At 43.6% G+C, this 20,018-nt stretch overlaps 1 protein-coding gene across 3 annotated transcripts in view; it reads right to left on the bottom strand.

Annotated features, from left to right (window-relative positions):
* Positions 1-5,932: 5,932 nt before the first annotated feature.
* The window catches only part of PRDM10 (PR/SET domain 10), a 99,245-nt gene continuing 85,159 nt past the window's right edge, over positions 5,933-20,018 (bottom strand). For all 3 annotated transcript variants that reach the window (XM_089660079.1, XM_089660080.1, XM_089660081.1), the window contains exons 15-23: positions 18,608-18,787; positions 18,415-18,525; positions 18,135-18,335; positions 14,737-14,868; positions 14,384-14,554; positions 13,998-14,138; positions 13,759-13,909; positions 7,307-7,413; positions 5,933-7,024 (exon numbers count right to left, since the gene is read on the bottom strand). In XM_089660079.1, coding sequence (XP_089516205.1) covers positions 6,839-7,024; positions 7,307-7,413; positions 13,759-13,909; positions 13,998-14,138; positions 14,384-14,554; positions 14,737-14,868; positions 18,135-18,335; positions 18,415-18,525; positions 18,608-18,787 — 1,380 coding nt within the window. In that variant the 3' untranslated portion in view covers positions 5,933-6,838. The remainder of the gene's footprint in view (positions 7,025-7,306; positions 7,414-13,758; positions 13,910-13,997; positions 14,139-14,383; positions 14,555-14,736; positions 14,869-18,134; positions 18,336-18,414; positions 18,526-18,607; positions 18,788-20,018) is intronic.

Here is a 20,018-nt window from a genome sequence, read left to right on the forward strand (position 1 = left end):
GTAATCTGCCATGGGCCCCCGTACCGACTCCTCATGCTGCTGCCAGGCCCGTAATCTGTCATGGGCCCCTGTACCGCCTCCTCATGCTGCTGCCAGGTCCAGAGTGTGTCATGGGTTCCTGTACGGCCTCCCATTGCTGCTGTCTCCATCGCCACACTGTGTCACTGCCATGTGCCACTTTTAGGTCTCCTCACACTGCTGGTGGGTTCCATTTTTTCATAGGGTGCTGTATGGCCTCCCATTGCTGCTGCCTCCACCGCCACACTGTGGCTCCACACTCTGGTTTTGGCCCCGTGACTGCCCAAATGAGTGAAGTGTGCGGTGATTCTAAGATCGACGGCACTCATCTGCATGTCATACTGACTGACAGTATTATTTCTCTTCCCCAGCAGACTCCAAGGGCATTTAAATTAAAGGTACAGTGTTCTGCACTAATATAAAGGCTCTCTGAAGCCTAGAAACACCCTTTTTATAAGTTAAATTCGCAGCGAATATATTCGACTCGAATCGAATTTATTCCGCGAATTCGCCGAATCGAATTTTTCAATAATTCGCTCATCTCTACTGACAACGTCCGGGCATGCATACAAGCACATGGCCACGTCGGATGGACCAAAACATGTTATCCCAGAGGTGTTCTATTGGATGAAGGTCAGGCTAGTGTGGGGGCCATCCAATGTGTTTCTCAACTGGGGTTCCACGAGAAGTCTTCAGGGGTTCTGCTGCAAATCAACATTGTGGCAGATGTGTTCTTAATGCGAGCTGACAGTCTGTACTGTCAAAGCGTATTGATACCCAACACCTCCTCTGAAGTTCCGGCTCCTGAGAACTCGGAGGCGCCGGGAGTACTGCACAGAGTGGGAGCTGAAGGGGGAGGTGTTCCCTTCTATGGCAGAGCTCATCGCAAGATGGTGAGAGGGAACACAAGGCGCGAGACCATGACTGGATCACAAGGTCTTGATGACTGTGTAGCGGTGCCATGCAGAGTGTAGGGAAGTGGGTGCAGAAACAGGGGGGGGGGGGGGTGTGTGTAGGGCAGCAGTCAATACAGACTGGAGGCTGAGCAGAGAGAAGGAGCACATGGCTAAAGCAGGAGGTGACATCCAGTGTTTGGCAGCAGTGATACAGACTGAACAAAGGTGGAACACACAGTTGGATTCGACATTACTACTGCATTAGAGTGTAGCAGAAGGTGAGATCATATTAGATTTATGTTATGACATAACTGTACATCAAGCTATTATGGTCTCCTCCAGCCATGTGCCCCTGCCTTCTGCTGCCCCTCTCTGTAGTCTGCATTCAGCACTGCCATACACTGGATGTCACCCACACTTTGCTTCCCCATACAGTCACTGCTTCCATACACAGGATGTCACCTCCTGTTCCAGCCATGTGTTCCCACTCTCTGTACTCCACTCGATGCCACCCTCTGAGTTCACAGGAACCACAACTACAGATGAGGCATCCAGTATCAATGCGCACTGTCAGTGCATATTAAAAACATTGGGTGGATATACATCCACCACAGTATTGATCTGGAACCTCATGTGAGAAACCCTGTGTTATGGATTTGCAGAGCTGTGCAGGGAAGCATACTGTTATTTACTGCACTCTTCCTCACAGGTCCTCCTCTTCTGTCTGTCTCAGGCTGTTAAATGTAATATCACCTGGGATGGACGAGAAGAGGGTTAGTCGGGATCAAGGAGACACAGCATGTCACAACAACAGCTTCCTGCACTGCTCTGCATTTGTTAATTTTTGTTATATCTACAGGTCACTGATCAGATCCAATGTTCCATGAGCTATAGCTCTGAAAATTTTTTTCAGGGGTTCTCAAACCTTTTGCCAATGGTTCCTCCAAAGTAAAAAGGTTGAGAAACTCTGGTCTAGCCTGTAAAGGTCTGTGTGTTCCTCCATGGATATGCCTTCCCAGACCATCACTGACTCACCACCAAAATGGTCATGCTGACCGATGTTAAAGGCACCATAATGTTCTCCACGGCTTCTCCAGACCCTTTCATGTCTGTCACATGTGCTCAGGGTGACCAGCTCTCATCTGTGAAAAGTACAGGGTGCCAGTGGCAGACCTGCCAATTCTGGTGTTCAATGGCAATTGCCAATCAAGCACTTTGGTGCTGGCCAGTGAGTACAGGGCCCACTAGAGGACATCGGGCCCTCAGGCCACCCTCATGAAGTCTGTTTCTGATTGGTTAGAGACATTCACAGCAGTGGCCTGCTGGAGGTCATTTTGTAGGGCTCTGGCAGTGCTCATCCTGTTCCTCCTTGCACAAAGGAGCAGATACCGGTCCTGCTGATGGGTTAAGGACCTTCTACGGCCCTGTCCATCTCTCCTAGAGTAACTGCCTGTCTCCTGGAATCTCCTCCATGCTCTTGAGACTCTGTATGGTCCAGATAATCGCCTCATGCTACCAGAAGTGACACTGACCTTAGCCAAATGGAAAACAGTCAGAAAAGATGAGTAGGGAAAAAAATGTCAGTGGCTTTCACCTGTAAAACCATTCCTATTTTGGGGGGTTGTCTTATTGTTGCCCATCTAGTGCACCTGTTGTTAATTTCATTAACACCAAAGTAGCTGAAACTGAATAATAACCCCCTCTGCTACTTAACTGACCAGATCAATATCCCAGGAGTTGAATTTTGACTTACTCGGATTAAAAAGTGTTCCTTTAATTTTTTTGAGCAGTATATAAAATATCTGCTGTGAGCGCCTGGGGTGGTGAGGTGCAGACGTGTGTTCAGAGGATTATGGCAGCTGCATGCAGTGCCCACTTTAATGGACAACAGGTATAAAAGTGATGAATACAATGTGCAGGTATGTTTATTGTAGGCATGGAAGCTGTATGTAATGCTACCCTTATGGATAATAGTTATGAGAGTAATAAAAAATAAAATATACCTTTAACCCCCCCCATCCCTTGGAGGGATAAAAGGTGTGAGAAGTGGTATATGGGTCTTTATCAAAGTATACTTAATTCCAGACAGTATAAACCTCTTAGATATGGACTTTTGAAAATACTATTTGACTGTGGTTCTGGGTCATGAATATGTGATTGGTGGCTTCCATTCTATTTCAGGAATATATATATATATATTGCTTTGGGATCCGTAATATCACCCTGAACGTTTGATGAGCTTGCTTCTATAGCGACTTCAATGTCTAGACCATGGAATACAATCTAGTTTAACCAATAAAAAGTTAAAATAATTATTATAAATAGGTAGTAAGATACCGGCCAATCAATATTATAATAAGGCTATAATCTGGATAACATTTGGTTGACCAACAAGACAATTATCATCTGTTCTCCCAACTGTGGATGGTCAAACATTGATACCCCCATAGTGTGGTCACTATTGTGGTTATCATCATTTTGAGACTTCTATACTGAATTTTTTATTGTAATAGTGCCTTCACAGACACCTGATGAAGTGGGTCTAGGAATCTATGAAATGTGTTGTGTACTCGCCAGGACCACAGTATACAGTTGCAAGAAAAAGTATGTGAACCCCTTGGGATTACGTGGAGTTTTGCATGAATTAGGCATAAAATGTGCTCTGAACGTCATCTAAGTCACAACAATAGAACAGTCTGCTGAACATAATACTACACAAACATTAGAGGTTGCCATGGTTGAATTGCACATAACATGTAAACATTCACAGTGCAGGGAGGAAAAAGTACGTGAACCTTTGGACGTAATAACTGGTTGACCCTCCTTTGGCAGCAATAACCTCAACCAAACGTTTCCTGTAGTTGCAGATCAGACCTGCACAACGATCTGGAGTCATTTTGGACCACTCCTCTTCACAAAACTGTTTCAGTTTAGCAATATTCTTGGGATGTCTGGTGTGAATCGCTCTCTTAAGGTCATGCCACAGCATTTCAATCGGGTTGAGGTCAGGACTCTGACTGGGCCACTCCAGAAGGCGTATTCTGTGCTGTTGCAGCCATTGTTTTGTTGAATTACTTGTATGCTTTGGGTCATTGTCCTGTTGCAACACCCATCCTCTGCAGAGCTTCAGTTGGCGGAGAGATGGTCATACGTTTTCCTGCAAAATGTCTTGATAAACTCTGGAATTCATTTTCCCATCAATGGAAACAATCCGTCCAGGCCCTGAGGCAGCAAAGCAGCCCCAAACCATGATGCTCCCTCCGCCATGTTTTACAGTGGGGATGAGGTTTTGATGTTGGTGTGCTGTGCCTTTTTTTCTCCACACATAGTGTTGTGTGTTCTTCCCAAACAACTCAATCTTGGTTTCATCTGTCCACAGTATATTTTGCCAGTAGTGCTGTGGGACATCCAGGTGCTCTTTTGCAAACTTCAAACGTGCTGCAATATTCTTTTTGGACAGCAATGGCTTCCTCCGTGGTGTCCTCCCATGTACTCCATTCTTGTTTAATGTTTTCCCTATTGTAGATGTGTCAACAAAAATGTTAGCATGTGCCAGAGATTTCTGTAGGTCTTTAGCTGACACTCTGGGATTCTTCTTTACCTCATGCAGCATTCTGCGCTGTGCTCTTGCAGTCATTTTTACAGGACGACCACGCCTTGGGAGAGTAGCAACAGTGCTAAACTTTCTCCATTTGTAGACAGTCTGTCTTACCGTGGACATATGAACATCAAGGCTTTTGAAGATACTTTTGTAACCCTTTCCAGCTTCATGCAAGTCAACAATTCTTGATCGTAGGTCTTCTGAAAGCTCTTTTCTGCGAGGCATGGTTCACATCAGACAGTGCTTCTTGAAAACAGTAAACCCAAAACAGGTGTGTTTTTTTAAGGGCAGGACAGCTGTCAGCAACACAGCCAATATCATCACACTGGAGTCAAGGTTGGCTCACTCCTGGCTCCAATTAGCTCTGGGAGAAGTCATTAAGCTAGCATTAAGCCTCACATACTTTTTCCTCCCTGCACTGTAAATGTTTACATGTGATGTGCAATTAAACCATGGCAACATCTAATGTTTGTGTAGTATTATGTTCAGCAGACTGTGTTCTTCTATTGTTGTGACTTAGATGACGTTCAGAGCACATTTTATGCCCAATTCATGCAAAACTCCACGTAATCCCAAGGGGTTCACATACTTTTTCTTGCAACTGTATGATTAGTGTACAAGACAGTAGTGATACCATTGAAAACCAAAATGTCTGTCCTGGAAGCGGTGCACAGAGAAGAGCAGATATTTAAAAGGCAAATTAACAATTTAAGCTAAGAGGAAGTAGTATTTCTTCACCTTAGGACACTAGCAAAAACAGCAGATTCATGAAGCAGGGTAGGATTATAGAGGAGGCACCCAAGGGACATATCCTTAAAAACTTTGCCAATGTCCAATCCCCAGAAAATACAAGCCTATAAAGGGTCTATGGATACTTTGACTGTGACCTGTACTGACCAATAAGATAAACCTTTATCTTACTTTCTGTTTTAAAAGTTATAGAAGCCAAGCAGAAGCAATAAAATTCCCTCTTCTCCCAATCATTTTAAAACCTGATCCCAATCACTGGTAGGCAGTGCACTTTAAACCCCACCACCACCCTGAATCTGGTGCTGCCAATCCCTTTCCTCCTGAAATTCGTCCTCCATTGTGAGTGGATGTTCTTAAACACAAGCGGCTTTGACGCTTGTGATCTCATGGTAATGAGTCACACAGATTGGCTCTTTTCATTGCCTCAGATCTGCCCTTTCTAATGAAAGTGTGATCACAGGCATTGTGTATAAATGGCGCTCCAAAAACAAGCATCCACCTTCCCGCCATTTTTCTCCAACACAGCTATAGTAAGGTGGTTAAAGATTATAGGAGATTTTAGATCCTGGGTGTACACCTACTTCAAACACTTTTTTAAAAAATTTTGTGCAGCAGGGTATATCACCGTTATCAGCTGTACAGTTCACCATCAACAAGAAACAAAGAATCCAACTTTTGGGTTTGTTTTATTTGAGAACAGGACACGGTATTTCTGGTCCTAGAATGAAAGACATCTGATGAGGTCCGTCTTCACAGTATCTTGCACTTTGGGTTAGAGCTCAAAGGCCGGAGATTATTGTTGTATAATTCAAACATGGACAGGACTGTAAGAAATGGGATTAAACAAAATAAAGAAAACCCCACAAAACTTTTTTTATAGAACACAAGAAACTGAAAATAAATAATTAGATGGGGAATTGGGTCTGAGGCTTTTCAGGGAGATTAAATTAGAGGCTATTTATAGAATAAAATTGAGCTTGTAACATCTCTGTCGAAGAAAAAAAAAAGTCAGCGTGAGTCTGCATTAAAAACACAAAGTACAAAGCATGAAGAAAATACAGGTGAGATTCCAGTATAATCCGAGGAACAATAATAGCACAATATGTACTTCAGCCTCGACGGGAGTGACCTTCCAATAGGACCAATATGGCCATAGCATTATCGGCCCTGCCGATGGTTTCCTTAACCTGCAGAGCAGAAGGAGTGCTGCTGCTGTCTAAAAAGGAATCAGAGAGAGCCGCTGCTGTCCAATCAGGAATGAATCTCTTCCCCATCCAAGAAGCCACTGCTATCACTTTGTGCAACACACAGAGAACCAGAAAGTCAATGGAATGAAACAAGCCATGCCTGATGACCATTTACAAGCAGTTTTACCAGGTCTCTGGGGAAATTCCAGAAACGAATGCCCTGTGCCAGGAGCTGCTCATAGTCATACATACAAAATGTTCATGGCAGACGTGGATTACACAATATTGCCGTCACTCTGGTGGTTGATTCAGGACAGCCCAGAATTTGAGCTGTCGGTCCAATGTCGCTGAGCAGGGTATGAACAGCAAGGATCCCTATTCCAATCTCATGGTTTAGAAATATGCACCTCGTTGCTCCCGTTCATGTTGGTGGCGATAATGTACTGTGCTGTCTGCGCAGGATTAGTGCCTGTTTGCTCAAGCTGTTCTGAGCTGGTAGAGACTTCTTCAGTCAAACTGCCATTCTTCTTCATCTCCACATCGCCCTGGCTCTCTGATATGACATAATGTGTCTGGAGGATACAAAGCAAATAAGTAAAAACATGGTGTAGCTGGACATTCACTATATGACCAAAAGTATGTGGACCCCCTCCAAATAAGTTTAGGTGTTTCCAGTGAAAGGTACTGTAAAATATACCATATGCAAAGACATTTTAGACAACTGTGCATTTCCAATTGTGTGGTAATAGTTTGAGAAACACGCAATGGGATGTCCAAGAGGATCACATAGGTGTGATGGCCAGGTGTCCAAAAACGTTTAGCATGAAAGCTACAATAGCCATCACCGCTCTTACCTGTATTGCTTTCACTTGACCACTAGTCACCGGAGCAACAGGAGTGCCCACAGTTGCCTCGGTGATGACATATTGCCCCTGGGGTAACATCATCTGGATCTCAGAAGCTGCAAAAAACAGGAGATGATGATGAAACAAGAATTTAACCACCTCAATGCCAACGTGTTACACACCCACTTCCTGTCCAGGTCATTTTTTAGCTTTCAATGCTGTAACAGTTTAACTGACAATTACTTAGTCATTCAACACTGCACCCAAATGGATTGTAAATATATTTTTTTAAACAGAAAGAGGTTTGCTTTGGTGGTATTTAATTACGCTTTGTTTTTGTTTTTTTATAAAAAGGAAAAAATCTTTTTTTTTTTTTAATACATCACAGGACACCTTCATAGTCATTACAATAGGGTTATTACTGCCACCTTCAAATAATTGGACACTAGTGAAAAAAAAAAAAAAGGAGGGAGGGGTCTGGAAAGAAACTGGTCAAAGGCCACTGCCCTGAAGAAGCATTTGTCCAGAGGGAAGATCACTCCTGTCTAGACAATATCCAGAATCAGACCTAAATATTTCAACCTCTGGGTTGGAACGAAGACAGGCTTCTGCAAATTTAGAACCCATCCAAACATCTCCAGCCTGCACACCGCATGAGGCACTTTGGTTACCAGGAGCGAAGCAGACTCCTCCCTCAGAAGCAAGTTATTCAGGTACCCTATATTAACAGTAATACCCAGGGTACACAGGAGCCGTAGGAGTAGACCCAACACCTTGGTGAACACTAATGGCAGGGCCACAAAATGAAAATGGTGGTCCTCCACCGTGAACCGCAGAAGCCTTTGATGAGATGGAAAGACTGAAACTGGTGGTTTGACTCTGGTCTAAGATGGCCACTTGGTCCTAGAGCCCCTGCTCACAGAGGCAAAACTGCAGCTGAGGCATTTCACGAGCCATCATGGGGAAAAACCTGCAGAAGTATATTGGCTTTCTGCTCTCAAGCTCCCAAGACACAAAACAAACAACTCAGCCACAACATACCCAAGTTGTTCCGCTCTTAGCCAAGGGACATGCAGGGCTCATCACAAGGACTGCACTCTCCTGGCAGAAGCCTGGCGCATGCAGGTCTAGCACAGCTTTCCCACTCCGGTAGCTACACTGACCAAACTCTGTCTGGGGGACATGCAGGCTATTTCCTGATATTAAGGATACTCCCTCGGTTGCCATTGCAGACCTTCGCCATAATATACAAGCCATGGCCACAAGGCTAGAAGTAGTCAAAACAACCACTAACCATCACACCACCGCCATCTATCAGATCCAGAAGGTAACTGAATTGCACTGCTTTCATCTCTGAGACCTGCACAGGCACCTTGAGGACTGATAATAGGGGGCACACATAGGCACAACCTCACGGTTAAGGTTCTCCCTGAAGAGATCAAGTTGGGCAATCTTTCTCACTCTGTGCTAGCCATTTTCAAAGACCCCCAGAGTCGCCCATCAATATGGAGCACCTTCATAGAGCTATATGCCCCAAGAGATGAGACTCGGACCCACTATGGGATGTTATCTGTTGCATTGTTACAACCTAAAGGATGACATCATCCAGAAGACCAGACACCGCCACCACATTCTCTGCAATGGGGCCGAGATCAAGATCTTCCAAGACTTGTCCACAATCACCCTGCAGCACTAATGCCTCTATTGCATCTGTTCCACTCCAGACAAATTCCCTACAAATTGGAAGTTCCTTTTCTGCCTAGCGGCATTTGCAATGGGCCGAACGGCTCATATGAGAGTCCATGAAGACCTGCCACATTTCTGTGCTACTTTGGATCTTGGGACACAAGTCAACAGGGGGGATTCCATGTATTTTTACAACCAGAGGTCCAGTTGCTGAAGATGCCCCCCAACAACTCTCCTGCTCCTTCGGCACACAGAATCTGGGCAGAAGGAACCCTACTGCTTCACCAGCGAGCTCGTCATGATATCATGATGTCAGGCGATTGCCTTATCTGTCACAAGATAAGTACCTATGCCTGCACACACTCTGAATCCACCTTGTTGCGGATATACAGAGCTTTTTACTTTCCTCTGTTTAACTATACTTTCCCCTTTTTTAGTATGCTCCCCTACATGTTTATGCTTTCACATGATTTTGCTGTGATGTTGTGTTTTTCCCCTTTGGCTATTTGGCAAGACTGGAACCTACAGATAAGAATCCTTGATATCCACTGATGCCAAGAAATCTTCCTTCTGGAAAGAGGCCAACCCTCTCCAGAACTGATAAATATACAGCAAACCCCAGCGCACAGGAATAACCACAAAGATTTACAGCCCAGTAGTCGATTGCTGCTGCGCACAGGTAATAAACAACAAAACATAAAAAAGCAAAAAAACAGAGCAAATCAACACCCTGATTCAAACAATACCTTAAATACAGTGTAAAAATCAAAAAATATGAATTATTCAAATTAATTCATGAAAGTGACCTATAAAACATTTTTTTAAAATAAATAGATCATTCATATTATAGTGTCCAAATTAAAATAGAAGAAAAATCCTTTCTCCCCATTAGGTAGTGAAAAACAAATATCCAAACAAAATAATGCTTCCACCAATCACCAGTGAAACACCAACATCAACCGCACTAACCAGATGGTGAGTAATGCGCCTTTTAGGATGTTATGGGCTCCTAGACCCCCTTTATACGCTTTCAGGGCTCCTTCCCACCACATATGATATAGGGTATTTTCTTCCACTCACTCCTGCCTTCTCCTCTCACCAAACTCCACAGCAGTGCAAAGGAAAGAAGTATATAATAGTGTAATACTGCTAATACACAGTGCAATATTTGGTAAAAATTTCCAGACCACTCACATTTGTTAGGATGAGTAAAAGCATCTATTTTATTGCCTCCATGGGATTAAATGAGTTCCACTGATTCCACATCTCATACCAGAGACCTCACAGCCTGGTTGTAGCAAGGGATGACAGGATACAGCTCCAAAGATGGCCGCTTGGAACGCACCGTTCGGCGTGCGTTCCATTGAAGTGATGCGGGACGTCAGGACGGCAGACCGGAAGTGCGTTGACGCGTTTCGCCCCACCCACAGGGCGTTCTCAAGGTCTTGAGAGCGCCCTGTGGGTGGGGCGAAACGCGTCGACGTCCCGTGTCACTTCCGGTGAGTGGAACGCACGCCAAGCAGTGCGTTCCAAGCGGCCATCTTTGGAGCTGTATCCTGTCATCCCTTGCTACAACCAGGCTGTGAGGTCTCTGGTATGAGATGTGGAATCAGTGGAACTCATTTAATCCCATGGAGGCAATAAAATAGATGCTTTTACTCATCTTAACAAATGTGAGTGGTCTGGAAATTTTTACCAAATATTGCACTGTGTATTAGCAGTATTACACTATTATATACTTCTTTCCTTTGCACTGCTGTGGAGTTTGGTGAGAGGAGAAGGCAGGAGCGAGTGGAAGAAAATACCCTATATCATATGTGGTGGGAAGGAGCCCTGAAAGCGTATAAAGGGGGTCTAGGAGCCCATAACATCCTAAAAGGCGCATTACTCACCATCATCTGGTGAGTACGGTTGATGTTGGTGTTTCACTGGTGATTGGAGGAAGCATTATTTCGTTTGGATATTTGTTTTTCACTACGTAATGGGGAGGAAAGATTTTTCTTCTATTTTAATTTGGACACTATAATATGAATGATATATTTATTTAAAATTTTTTTTTTGGTAGGTCACTTTTATGAATTTATTTGAATAATTCATATTTTTATTGATTTTTACACTGTATTTAAGGTATTGTTTGAATCAGGGTGTTGATTTGCTCTGTTTTTTTGCTTTTTTACTCTCCAGAACTGGAATGATCATTCCTTGAGATACAAGAAGGTTAAGAGCTGGCAAAATAGCACATTTTTGTTGTTGATTAAAAGGAACATTTGAAAGCATAAATCGAGTAAGGGGAAGGCTCTGAATTTCTAGATTGTAGCCACTATGTTGTGGAATCACCTTTCCACAATCTTCCGCCATTGAATTTCTTTGTATGCCAGCAAATACCCTCACACTTCCTCCCTTTTGGAACAAACACCTTGTCATGGTGAGCCCAGTCCACGTACAAAACATCCTTTGAATGAGGATGTACAGGAAAACATTGAAGCTGTTGTGGCGGACACCATGATCCATTACCTGTGACCTTTGGGGTAGAGTACTCAGGAGCTTTATATATTCGTTTGAACCACTTCCACAAGATGACTCACAAAGGCCATTTGGGTCTGAGATTAAAGTATGACCCTGGAGTTCTTCAGGAGTAGATTACTCAGGTGAAGATTCTTCTTCAAGTCTCCTTCAAGTGAAACATTCTCATCTTTCTCTACCTCTTCCTCCACTGGCTCCTCTTCCATTAAAAGGGAGAGAGGAGAAGAGGGGTAATGCTTCCGCTTCAAAATCCAAATGACAAGTACACCATCTGTAGACCAGTGATAACAGATTAAAATTTCCCACTTGACACACAGGAACTGGAAGAAGGTGCCCCAGAAGCAGCAGAAATACCAGATAGGTGGAGGGAGTCACAGGGAACACACGGATCCCCCAGGGGATAAATTGCATGAAGGCTGCGCCCAGGTTCCTTTTACCCGAGGAGGGTATATGGGATCCTTCACCCCATACATCCCCCTTGTCTAAGCCATCAATGAGACATGGCCTGTTGAAAAATGTATAAAAATCCTTGCTGGAAACAGCAGTCCTAGTCAGCTGAAAAGGCACTGTACCCCTAAACACCAGTGCACTAGTTACCCTAAGAGATAGGACTCTTCTAATTCTGCCAGTGTCCCACCGCCCCCACATGGAAAAAAACATTGTGTGGTGTTTTCATACTTGTGACCTGAAGTCCCACAAAGTCAATCAGGCTGCTGTGACATATTCCCACTAAAGGACGCTCTGCCATTTCAGATGTAGATCCAAGGTGGCAGCCACCAGGGTGCTACGCCCCACTTTGTGGTGTCACCTACGGGGGGGGTGAGGATCACTACCCTGGACCTGTATAGCACTCCACCAGTCTGGAAGGCAATATACCATTGCTCAGGGTACCACTTTGCATTGCCCATAGAAAAGCCAAGAGAAACAGTCTCATAATCCCAGATGAAAGCGTTGAGAAGCTAGCGATTTTTGTGTAGAGATTACCTACGATTCAAGCAAAATACTGAAGCCTTGTCTAGATGAGAGGAATTATGGGATTTCCTGTCTTTTGGCAAGTGTTCAGTCACCTGTAGGCAGCAGAATAACCCTATCATAATGAATATGTAATGATAAAGAAGATGCCCTGTGATGTTCCATAAAGAAAAACTGCTTCCCCCACTTTCTGTTAAAACAGTCTTTCTTCATAGAGGGTGTGCATGTGCGTGTGTGTGTGCGTGTGTGTGTGTGCGTGTGTGTGTGTGCGTGTGCGTGTGTGTGCGTGTCAGTCTTAACAAATCTTACTGTAACAATACCCACAATTCTGTAACCTTCATGTGGCCTTTTTCACAACCCCCATAAATGTTTTCATAATAAAACCTTTTTTATGTGTGGGAAGTAGCAATCATTACTTCTACAAATATTCCAGCATAAATTATAGATCTCTGCAGTCATTTTAGAATACTTATCACATCAATGTCTTTTATAATCAAGATATAAAAGTCAACATACGTGATATGACTAGCGGTGCTCATAATGATCATAATGCTCATATTACTTGCATTAGAAGAATAGAAAACATTCATTTGTGAATGTGAGAAAGACGGAAAGACTAGCGGTGTTTATACTTGTGATAGCTGTGATTGTATCACAGTGATCACAAAGCCACACTAATTAGCTCTTTGATTTTTGCTTGTGATGTGCTCTGTGTAATGACAGCACAATCACAGGCACTGTGTATCTACACGCACCGTAAAAACAGGGACATATATAAATGCTATATATTTATGCTGTATATATAACAGCTGCTCCACCTGCCAATCAACTACAATGGTTGGTCAGGAGGTGGTTAAGTGAACGTTATTGGCGGTCCTTTCTTGTTTTGTAAATGATGAAGTAGGTTCCCAAAATGCACTTGTAGAATTGTTTTCAATCAGAGCTTTAGAGTGCAGCACCAGGTTCAAGCATCCTACCAGAAATGCAGCATTCCTTATGACTGCTATCTGATCCACAACCCTGTGCAGACTTCTGGGAAAGGTGCAGAGTCAATTGCTGGAATAGGGGGATGACAAAATCAGGTCACCACACTTTGCATGATACTGCATTTGAAATGTAGACAGTTTTATTTATTTCTGATACAAAGAGAAATCTGACTGCTGTTGGCTTCCGCGCTTTGTAACAGCATATTAAAGAAGTTTTTTTCCCCCCTCAAACACTCCACTAGCTTACTATATTTTCTTAAATTCCATCTAGAGCCCTGCTCCATGTAGACTTACGATAGCGAAAAGAGTTCCAGCCGCTAGACAGGTAGGTGTGCTGAACTGTGGAGGAGTTTGTCTGTGTCTGAGAGGTCGAGGTCTGCATCTGTGAGGGGTTGACATTCTGATCAGTTTCCTGTGACGAAGGGCTGAGAGACTGGCCCCCTACCTGCACAGAATCCAGGGAAAAAAACGTGAACATTCTTAATTTCTCACACATGTGCATTGCGCAGATAAACAAGTCAAGAGGCAGATACCTGAGAAGGCGCCTGGGTGCCCGGGGCTGGCTCTGCTACCTGGATATGCTGCACTTGGATGGCGTGTTGAGTGTAGGCCTGGGTTTCATGTAGCTGCCCCATATCCACAGTAGAGTGCTGTGTCTGGTGAGGAGATGGAGCCTGAAGACACAAACATGTCATGTCATCTGCAATTTATCATCATTTCTGATCTGAATACCAGTACAGTTCCCCGACACAAATACCAGAATATACATGTTTAAAACTCACTCTTGCCAAAGTATGCCAATAGAAATCATTCTTTTATCAAAAAAATAATATTTTGGCTGGAGTTAAGCATGGATAGATTAACAGTCCCACTGAACTGAGATTATATATTATATGCATGCACTGTATATGGGGGTTACCTGAGCAACCTGCACCACCTGCAGCTGTATATGTTGTGATTGCTGCATGCCGGCCGTTCCCTGTGACACTGGGATGTACTGGATCCGCTGGAAATCTCCCTGTGCAGTGCGGTATTCTGTGGTCAGAGTCTGAGATAGTTCGGTCATGGCCTGCGTTAGGAGATCTGTGGTCTATGGGGGACAATAATCAGATCAGAATAAGCCACACCCAGAGAATATGACTCTAAAGCACACCTATTATTCAGAGAATGCATGTTGTAAAATGATACAAAAACAGAGGAAAATGTTTCACATTGAAGAAGTTTTAGGTGAATTTCTAGCCCTCAGAATGTCATTGGATGTCAAACACTCACCACTACAGTTTCACCACTCGTGCCGTCAGCCGCAAGAACAGTGGGAGTTGTACTAATCATTGCTGTCTGTGTTGTGATGGGTAAAAGAGCAAATTCTGGATGTTTCTTGCGTATGTGTTGAACCATCTTCGTCTACAGAAAAATTAAGAGCTATTAGTGAATTTCCTCCCCCCGACAAGGCAGGGGCACCAACAATTTGCAAAATGCTTTACAAAATAAAGAGAGACACAGTACAGTTACGATACAATTCAAGACAAGTGTGGTTAGGAGGGCCAAGCTTTTGAGAGCTTAAAATCCATAGAAAATGGCAACATCAGGAATTCAAAGAGACGTATGGGCGGCGCCCCCCCAAATTATACTTACCTAGGTGGATGCAGCATCGGTCCAATACTGCATCTGCCCCCCTGCCGGCTCTAAATGTGAGAACTCAGTGATTACAGGACTGCTGATGGCCGAGTTCTCACAGCCGCTCTTATCAGAAAGCGATGACAGTCAGTCCCTGCTGTCTGCTCTGCACCCCCCTTTAGCCCTCTGTCAGCTTAAAACGGGTCACAGGAGTGCAGAACGAACTGCACTCCTGTGATCCACAGGAAAAGCACAGCCAAAAAACTGTACTTCTCCTTTAAAGTGGTTCCAAAGCCTAAACAGTTTTTGCCTTAATGCATTTCTTGCATTAAAGAAAAAAATGTTTAGGCATTGGTATAAGCCCCTCATCCTCCCTTATACTTACCTGAGCCCTCATTCCATCCAGCGCTGTGAATGTCTGCAGTGCTTCTCTCCCCTCACTTCCGGGTCTCACAGGTTTTGCTGAGGCACTGGGAGCCACTGGCTCCCACTGCTGTCAATCAAAGCCAGTAACAAGTGAGCAGGGGGTGGGGCTGAGTCCTGTAATCTGTGTCAATAGACTCAGGCTTGAGCGAGAGCGAGCCCACGCGAGTACCCTCATGGGAAGTGGTTTCCTACTGGGGGCACTCACTAGAAAAGAGGAGCCAGGAGCATTGGCGGGGGACCCGTGAAGAGGAGGTTTGGGGCTGCTCTGTTTCCATTGCAAGCAGCAGGTAAGTGTAGACATGTTTGTTTTTTAAAAAAAAGTAAAATGCAGTTGTTATGTAGAGGCAAAATAGGCTTCCCTGGTAAGATGAGGTTTTGGGGGTCACCTAAAAGCAAATAGTGTAGGAGATATCCTGTGTTTAGAATAGGGAGTTCCAGAGGATAGGAGAGGCTGTGTAGATATCCTGGAGGTGGGTATGGGAGGGAGTGACGAGGGAGCTAGAGAGCAGGAAGTCTTAGAAAGAGTGCAGAAGTGAAGAGAACAGTTTGGTTGATATTTTAAGATGACTATACTGGGAATTTTGGATGGCTTTGTAAGTTGTTATTGATATTTTGAATTGTATTTGTTGGGCGACTGGAAGTCAGTGGAGAACATGGCAGAGAGGGGCGGCAGATACTGAGTGGTTGGTAAGGTGGTAAGGTGGCTGAGTCTGGCAGCAGCATTCATAATAGACTTGAAAAGGGGATAGCCTGTGCATAGGTGGGCCAATGAAGAGGTAGTTGCTGTAGTGATAACTAGAGATAACAAGTGAATTAGTAGCTTGGTGGTGTACCGGGTTAGAAGGGGCATATTTTGGAAATGTTCTAAGTTAAGGCCATACGGTTTGGAAAGTGACTGGATGTGCGGCTGAAAGGAGTGGTCAAAGTTCAGGATTACACCCAGTAGCCCGATATGAGGGGAGGAAAGCATAGTTGTGCTACTAATCTTGATGGAAAAGTCAGGGGGTGGGAGGATATATTATGAGCTCAGTTTTAGAAAGACTGAGTTTTAGAAAATGGTGTGACATCCATACTGATATGTCCATTAGTAAATTAGTGATGCACAAGGAGACTGCTGAGGAGAAGAGAGATTTACATATCAACAACAAAGAGGTAGTATTGGAATTGGAGTGTAGATAAAGAATAAAAGGAAAGAGCCTTGAAGACCCCTTCCATAAAGGGTAAACGAGAGGAGGAGGTTGAGTTGCAGGTCATACTGAAGGAGTGCTTAGATAGGTAAGAGGAGAGACAGGAAAGAGCAAAGCCTTGGAAGCCAAGAGAGCGGAGATTTTTTAGAAGCAGTTGGTAACTGTGCTAAAGGCAGTATAAATGTGGTATGGAGATTTGGAAGGACAGTGATTTTAGAGCACAAAGTAGGTAAATGACACAACATGACAATTTTATTTGTGGTCTGTCCCATTGTTGAATGCGATTTGATAAAAGAAAACATACTTTATTGAGTTATTTTGCTGGAATGCTTATAACTCACGCAGCACATTACATAACATTCACATATAGCACTGCTATTTAGTGGACAAATGTAAGTAAACAAGAAATGTTGGTTGGAGGTGAGGTTTTTAAATTGTGAAAATTACCATTGCTGACTTTCTTTAGCAGCAAATAAGCCACACTACACCCTCAGACCGGTCAATGCTGTAATAATATGTTTAAAAAAAAAAAATGTCCAAAACTAGCAACTGAGTGAAACAACGGAACTTCCACCATGAAGCCGCAATATCATAGCTGTACCCAGTTGGCACTAATGCTGTGGCCACCACCTTATGGCTGAACAGAACGCTCAGCAGATCCTCTGACCCCAAAAGAAATAGGTGGTCAGAAGGTGCTTAGCTCATCCAAGCTCAGGCAGAATCTTGTGCATCCATCCAGAACCCATTACAGGTATGAATGTATCCTTTTCCTGGAGCCAACATGCTTCATGCGCAAGATCAGTGATGTATGACCTAACATATGAAGTGTGGTAATTCCAGGAAAGGGATACATCCATACCTATAATGGGTATTGGGTGCATGATTCAGCCTGGGAATGTATGAGCGAAGCATACTCTGACCTCTTATTTCTTACGGGGTCAGAGGATCTGCTTAGCTTAGATATGAGTTGGTTGTCACAGCATTAGAGCCTACTGGATACAGCTACATGAAATTACAGCACCATAGTGGAACTTACATTTTTGCTTGCATGTGTTTAAAGTTTTGGACTTCTTTTTTTTTTTTTTTAAAACATTCTATACATAAGCTACATTTTATCATTGTATTGTTAAACTAGCATATGGTCTCTTCTAATATGAGCAACTATACATGTATTTTGGAAACAGCGCAGACTTTTCCTGTTTTAATGTTGAACACAATGGAAAAACAGAACTGTTTTATCATGATGGCTTGTAGAGGTGGAAGGGATCCACATTTCAATGCAATAAAATGTTTAATGGCTTTCATTGATATATGTATGCCATAACTCACAAACCGTACCAGTCACAGTTGTTTTTCACAGTCCATCTGAACAGTAAAAACCAGCAGTCACTGAAGAGCAAAGGGTATAAACTGGATCTGCGAGGAACAAACTTCACTCACCTTACTGCTATATTGCTTGGCACAGTGCGGGCAACAAACTGGTGGTGTGGCTATCGTTCCTGTGAGTTGGGTGTGAGTACTAAGCATTGGATCTGGCTCTCCAGGCCCAGCCGGTCTTAGTTTCCGTATACTGGGAGGGAGTTCTGCTCCTGGGTGGTTCTTCAGGATATGCGCTTTCCTTTTGCTGGCGCTTTTATATACCTGCCAACAGGAAATAATCTCAATGATCTGTCTTCTAATATAGGATTATTGGTGGCACACTTTGGCAGTGCCCACTCACCTTCTCACAGTACTGGCAGTAATAGTCTCGGTTGGGTTTGATAATGGGTAGCGTCAGCTCTGGGACTTCCTCAATCTTCATTTCCGGGTGTCGCTTTGACAAGTGATTGACCTGCAGCAAAAACAGCGACAACTCAGAACACTGTCCATATCAAAGTTAAGCAACATGATGGCAGTGAGGTTATCTTATTTACCAGCATGCCTCTCCTCCGGAATCCCATCATACACATGCGGCACTTGAACATGAAGCTTTCGTAGTCTGTGGAAGCAAGACGTGGTTTGAAGGCCTTGGTGCGCCCAGTGCGATCCGCCTTCTTGGCCTCTCTCTCTGGATTGTGCATTCGCTGCATGTGTTCCCTCAGCTTGTCCTTTCTCTGGAAGAACAAAATCTGTGTATTACCTGAACAGCCATGTTTCCCACTACACTTGGCCCTACGCACTGGACATCAAAGTTATTTTTTCACCTATTTCATTTAAAGCCAAAAAATGAAAAACAGAAGTTAGGAAATTGGGAGAACAGGTTCATAAAAACAATTTTTATTTTCTGTGGATTTTATCCTTCACTAACTGCTAGATATTTGGAAGCATGTTTTCTGACCGAATTTTTAGGCAACTACTGGAATCTACCTGGAGATCCCAGCACCTGAGGGCTTTTCAACTCTACATCCACTAACCTCAGTACATAGGAATAACCTCAGTACATAGGAATAAGCTGGCTATTATGCAGGTATGATATCCTCACCCTTTACTTCCCATCTTCTATCCCAACCCATTATCTAGGTATGATATCATCTCACCTATTACCCCCATCTACTATTCAAATCTATTATCCAGCTAGGATACCCTCACCTATTACCCCCCATCTACTATCCTGATCCATTATCAAGGTACAATGTCCTCATCTAGTACCCCTATCAATTATACCAATCCCCTTTCCAAGTATTATATCCTTTCACCGATTACCCTGATTTATTACCCAGGTACCATATTCCTCATATATTACCCTTCATCTACTATCCTAATTTATTATCCGGGTACTGTATCCTCACCTTATACCCCCCATCTTCCATCCTGATCCATTATCCAGCTACAGGACCCTCACATATTACCCCATCTACTACCTGCATCCACTTTCCAGGTACTGGAGTCTCACCTATTACCCCATCCGCTATCCCTATCCATTATCCAGGTACCGTGGTCTCACCTATTACCCTCAATCTACTATCCTGATCCATTATCCAGGTACAATATCCTCCACCTATTACCCATATCTACTATACCTTTCCATTATCTAGATCTGATATCCTCCCCTTTTATCCTCATCTGCTATCCTGGTCTATCATCCAGGTACTGTATACTCAGCTAAATACCCCTATCCACTTTCCTGTCCATTATTCAGGTATGGGATCCCTGCCTTTTGTTCCGATTTGTATGTGCTGTGTGCGGACCTAAAAGAAATGCACTAATGGCACAAAGCTAGATGAGCATACAGATAAGCAGCTCCACTAAGTGTACTCAGAAGTGTATACAATTCACGCAGTCACCAGGAGCCAGCAATTCTCTGTTATAAATCACTTCTTGTGCTCTCTAACAGTGATCTAAAAT

The sequence above is a fragment of the Staurois parvus genome, unplaced genomic scaffold, assembly GCF_062004578.1.
Source record: "Staurois parvus isolate SC_StPar_1 unplaced genomic scaffold, SC_StPar_1.0 ptg001200l, whole genome shotgun sequence".
NCBI lineage: Eukaryota > Metazoa > Chordata > Amphibia > Anura > Ranidae > Staurois > Staurois parvus.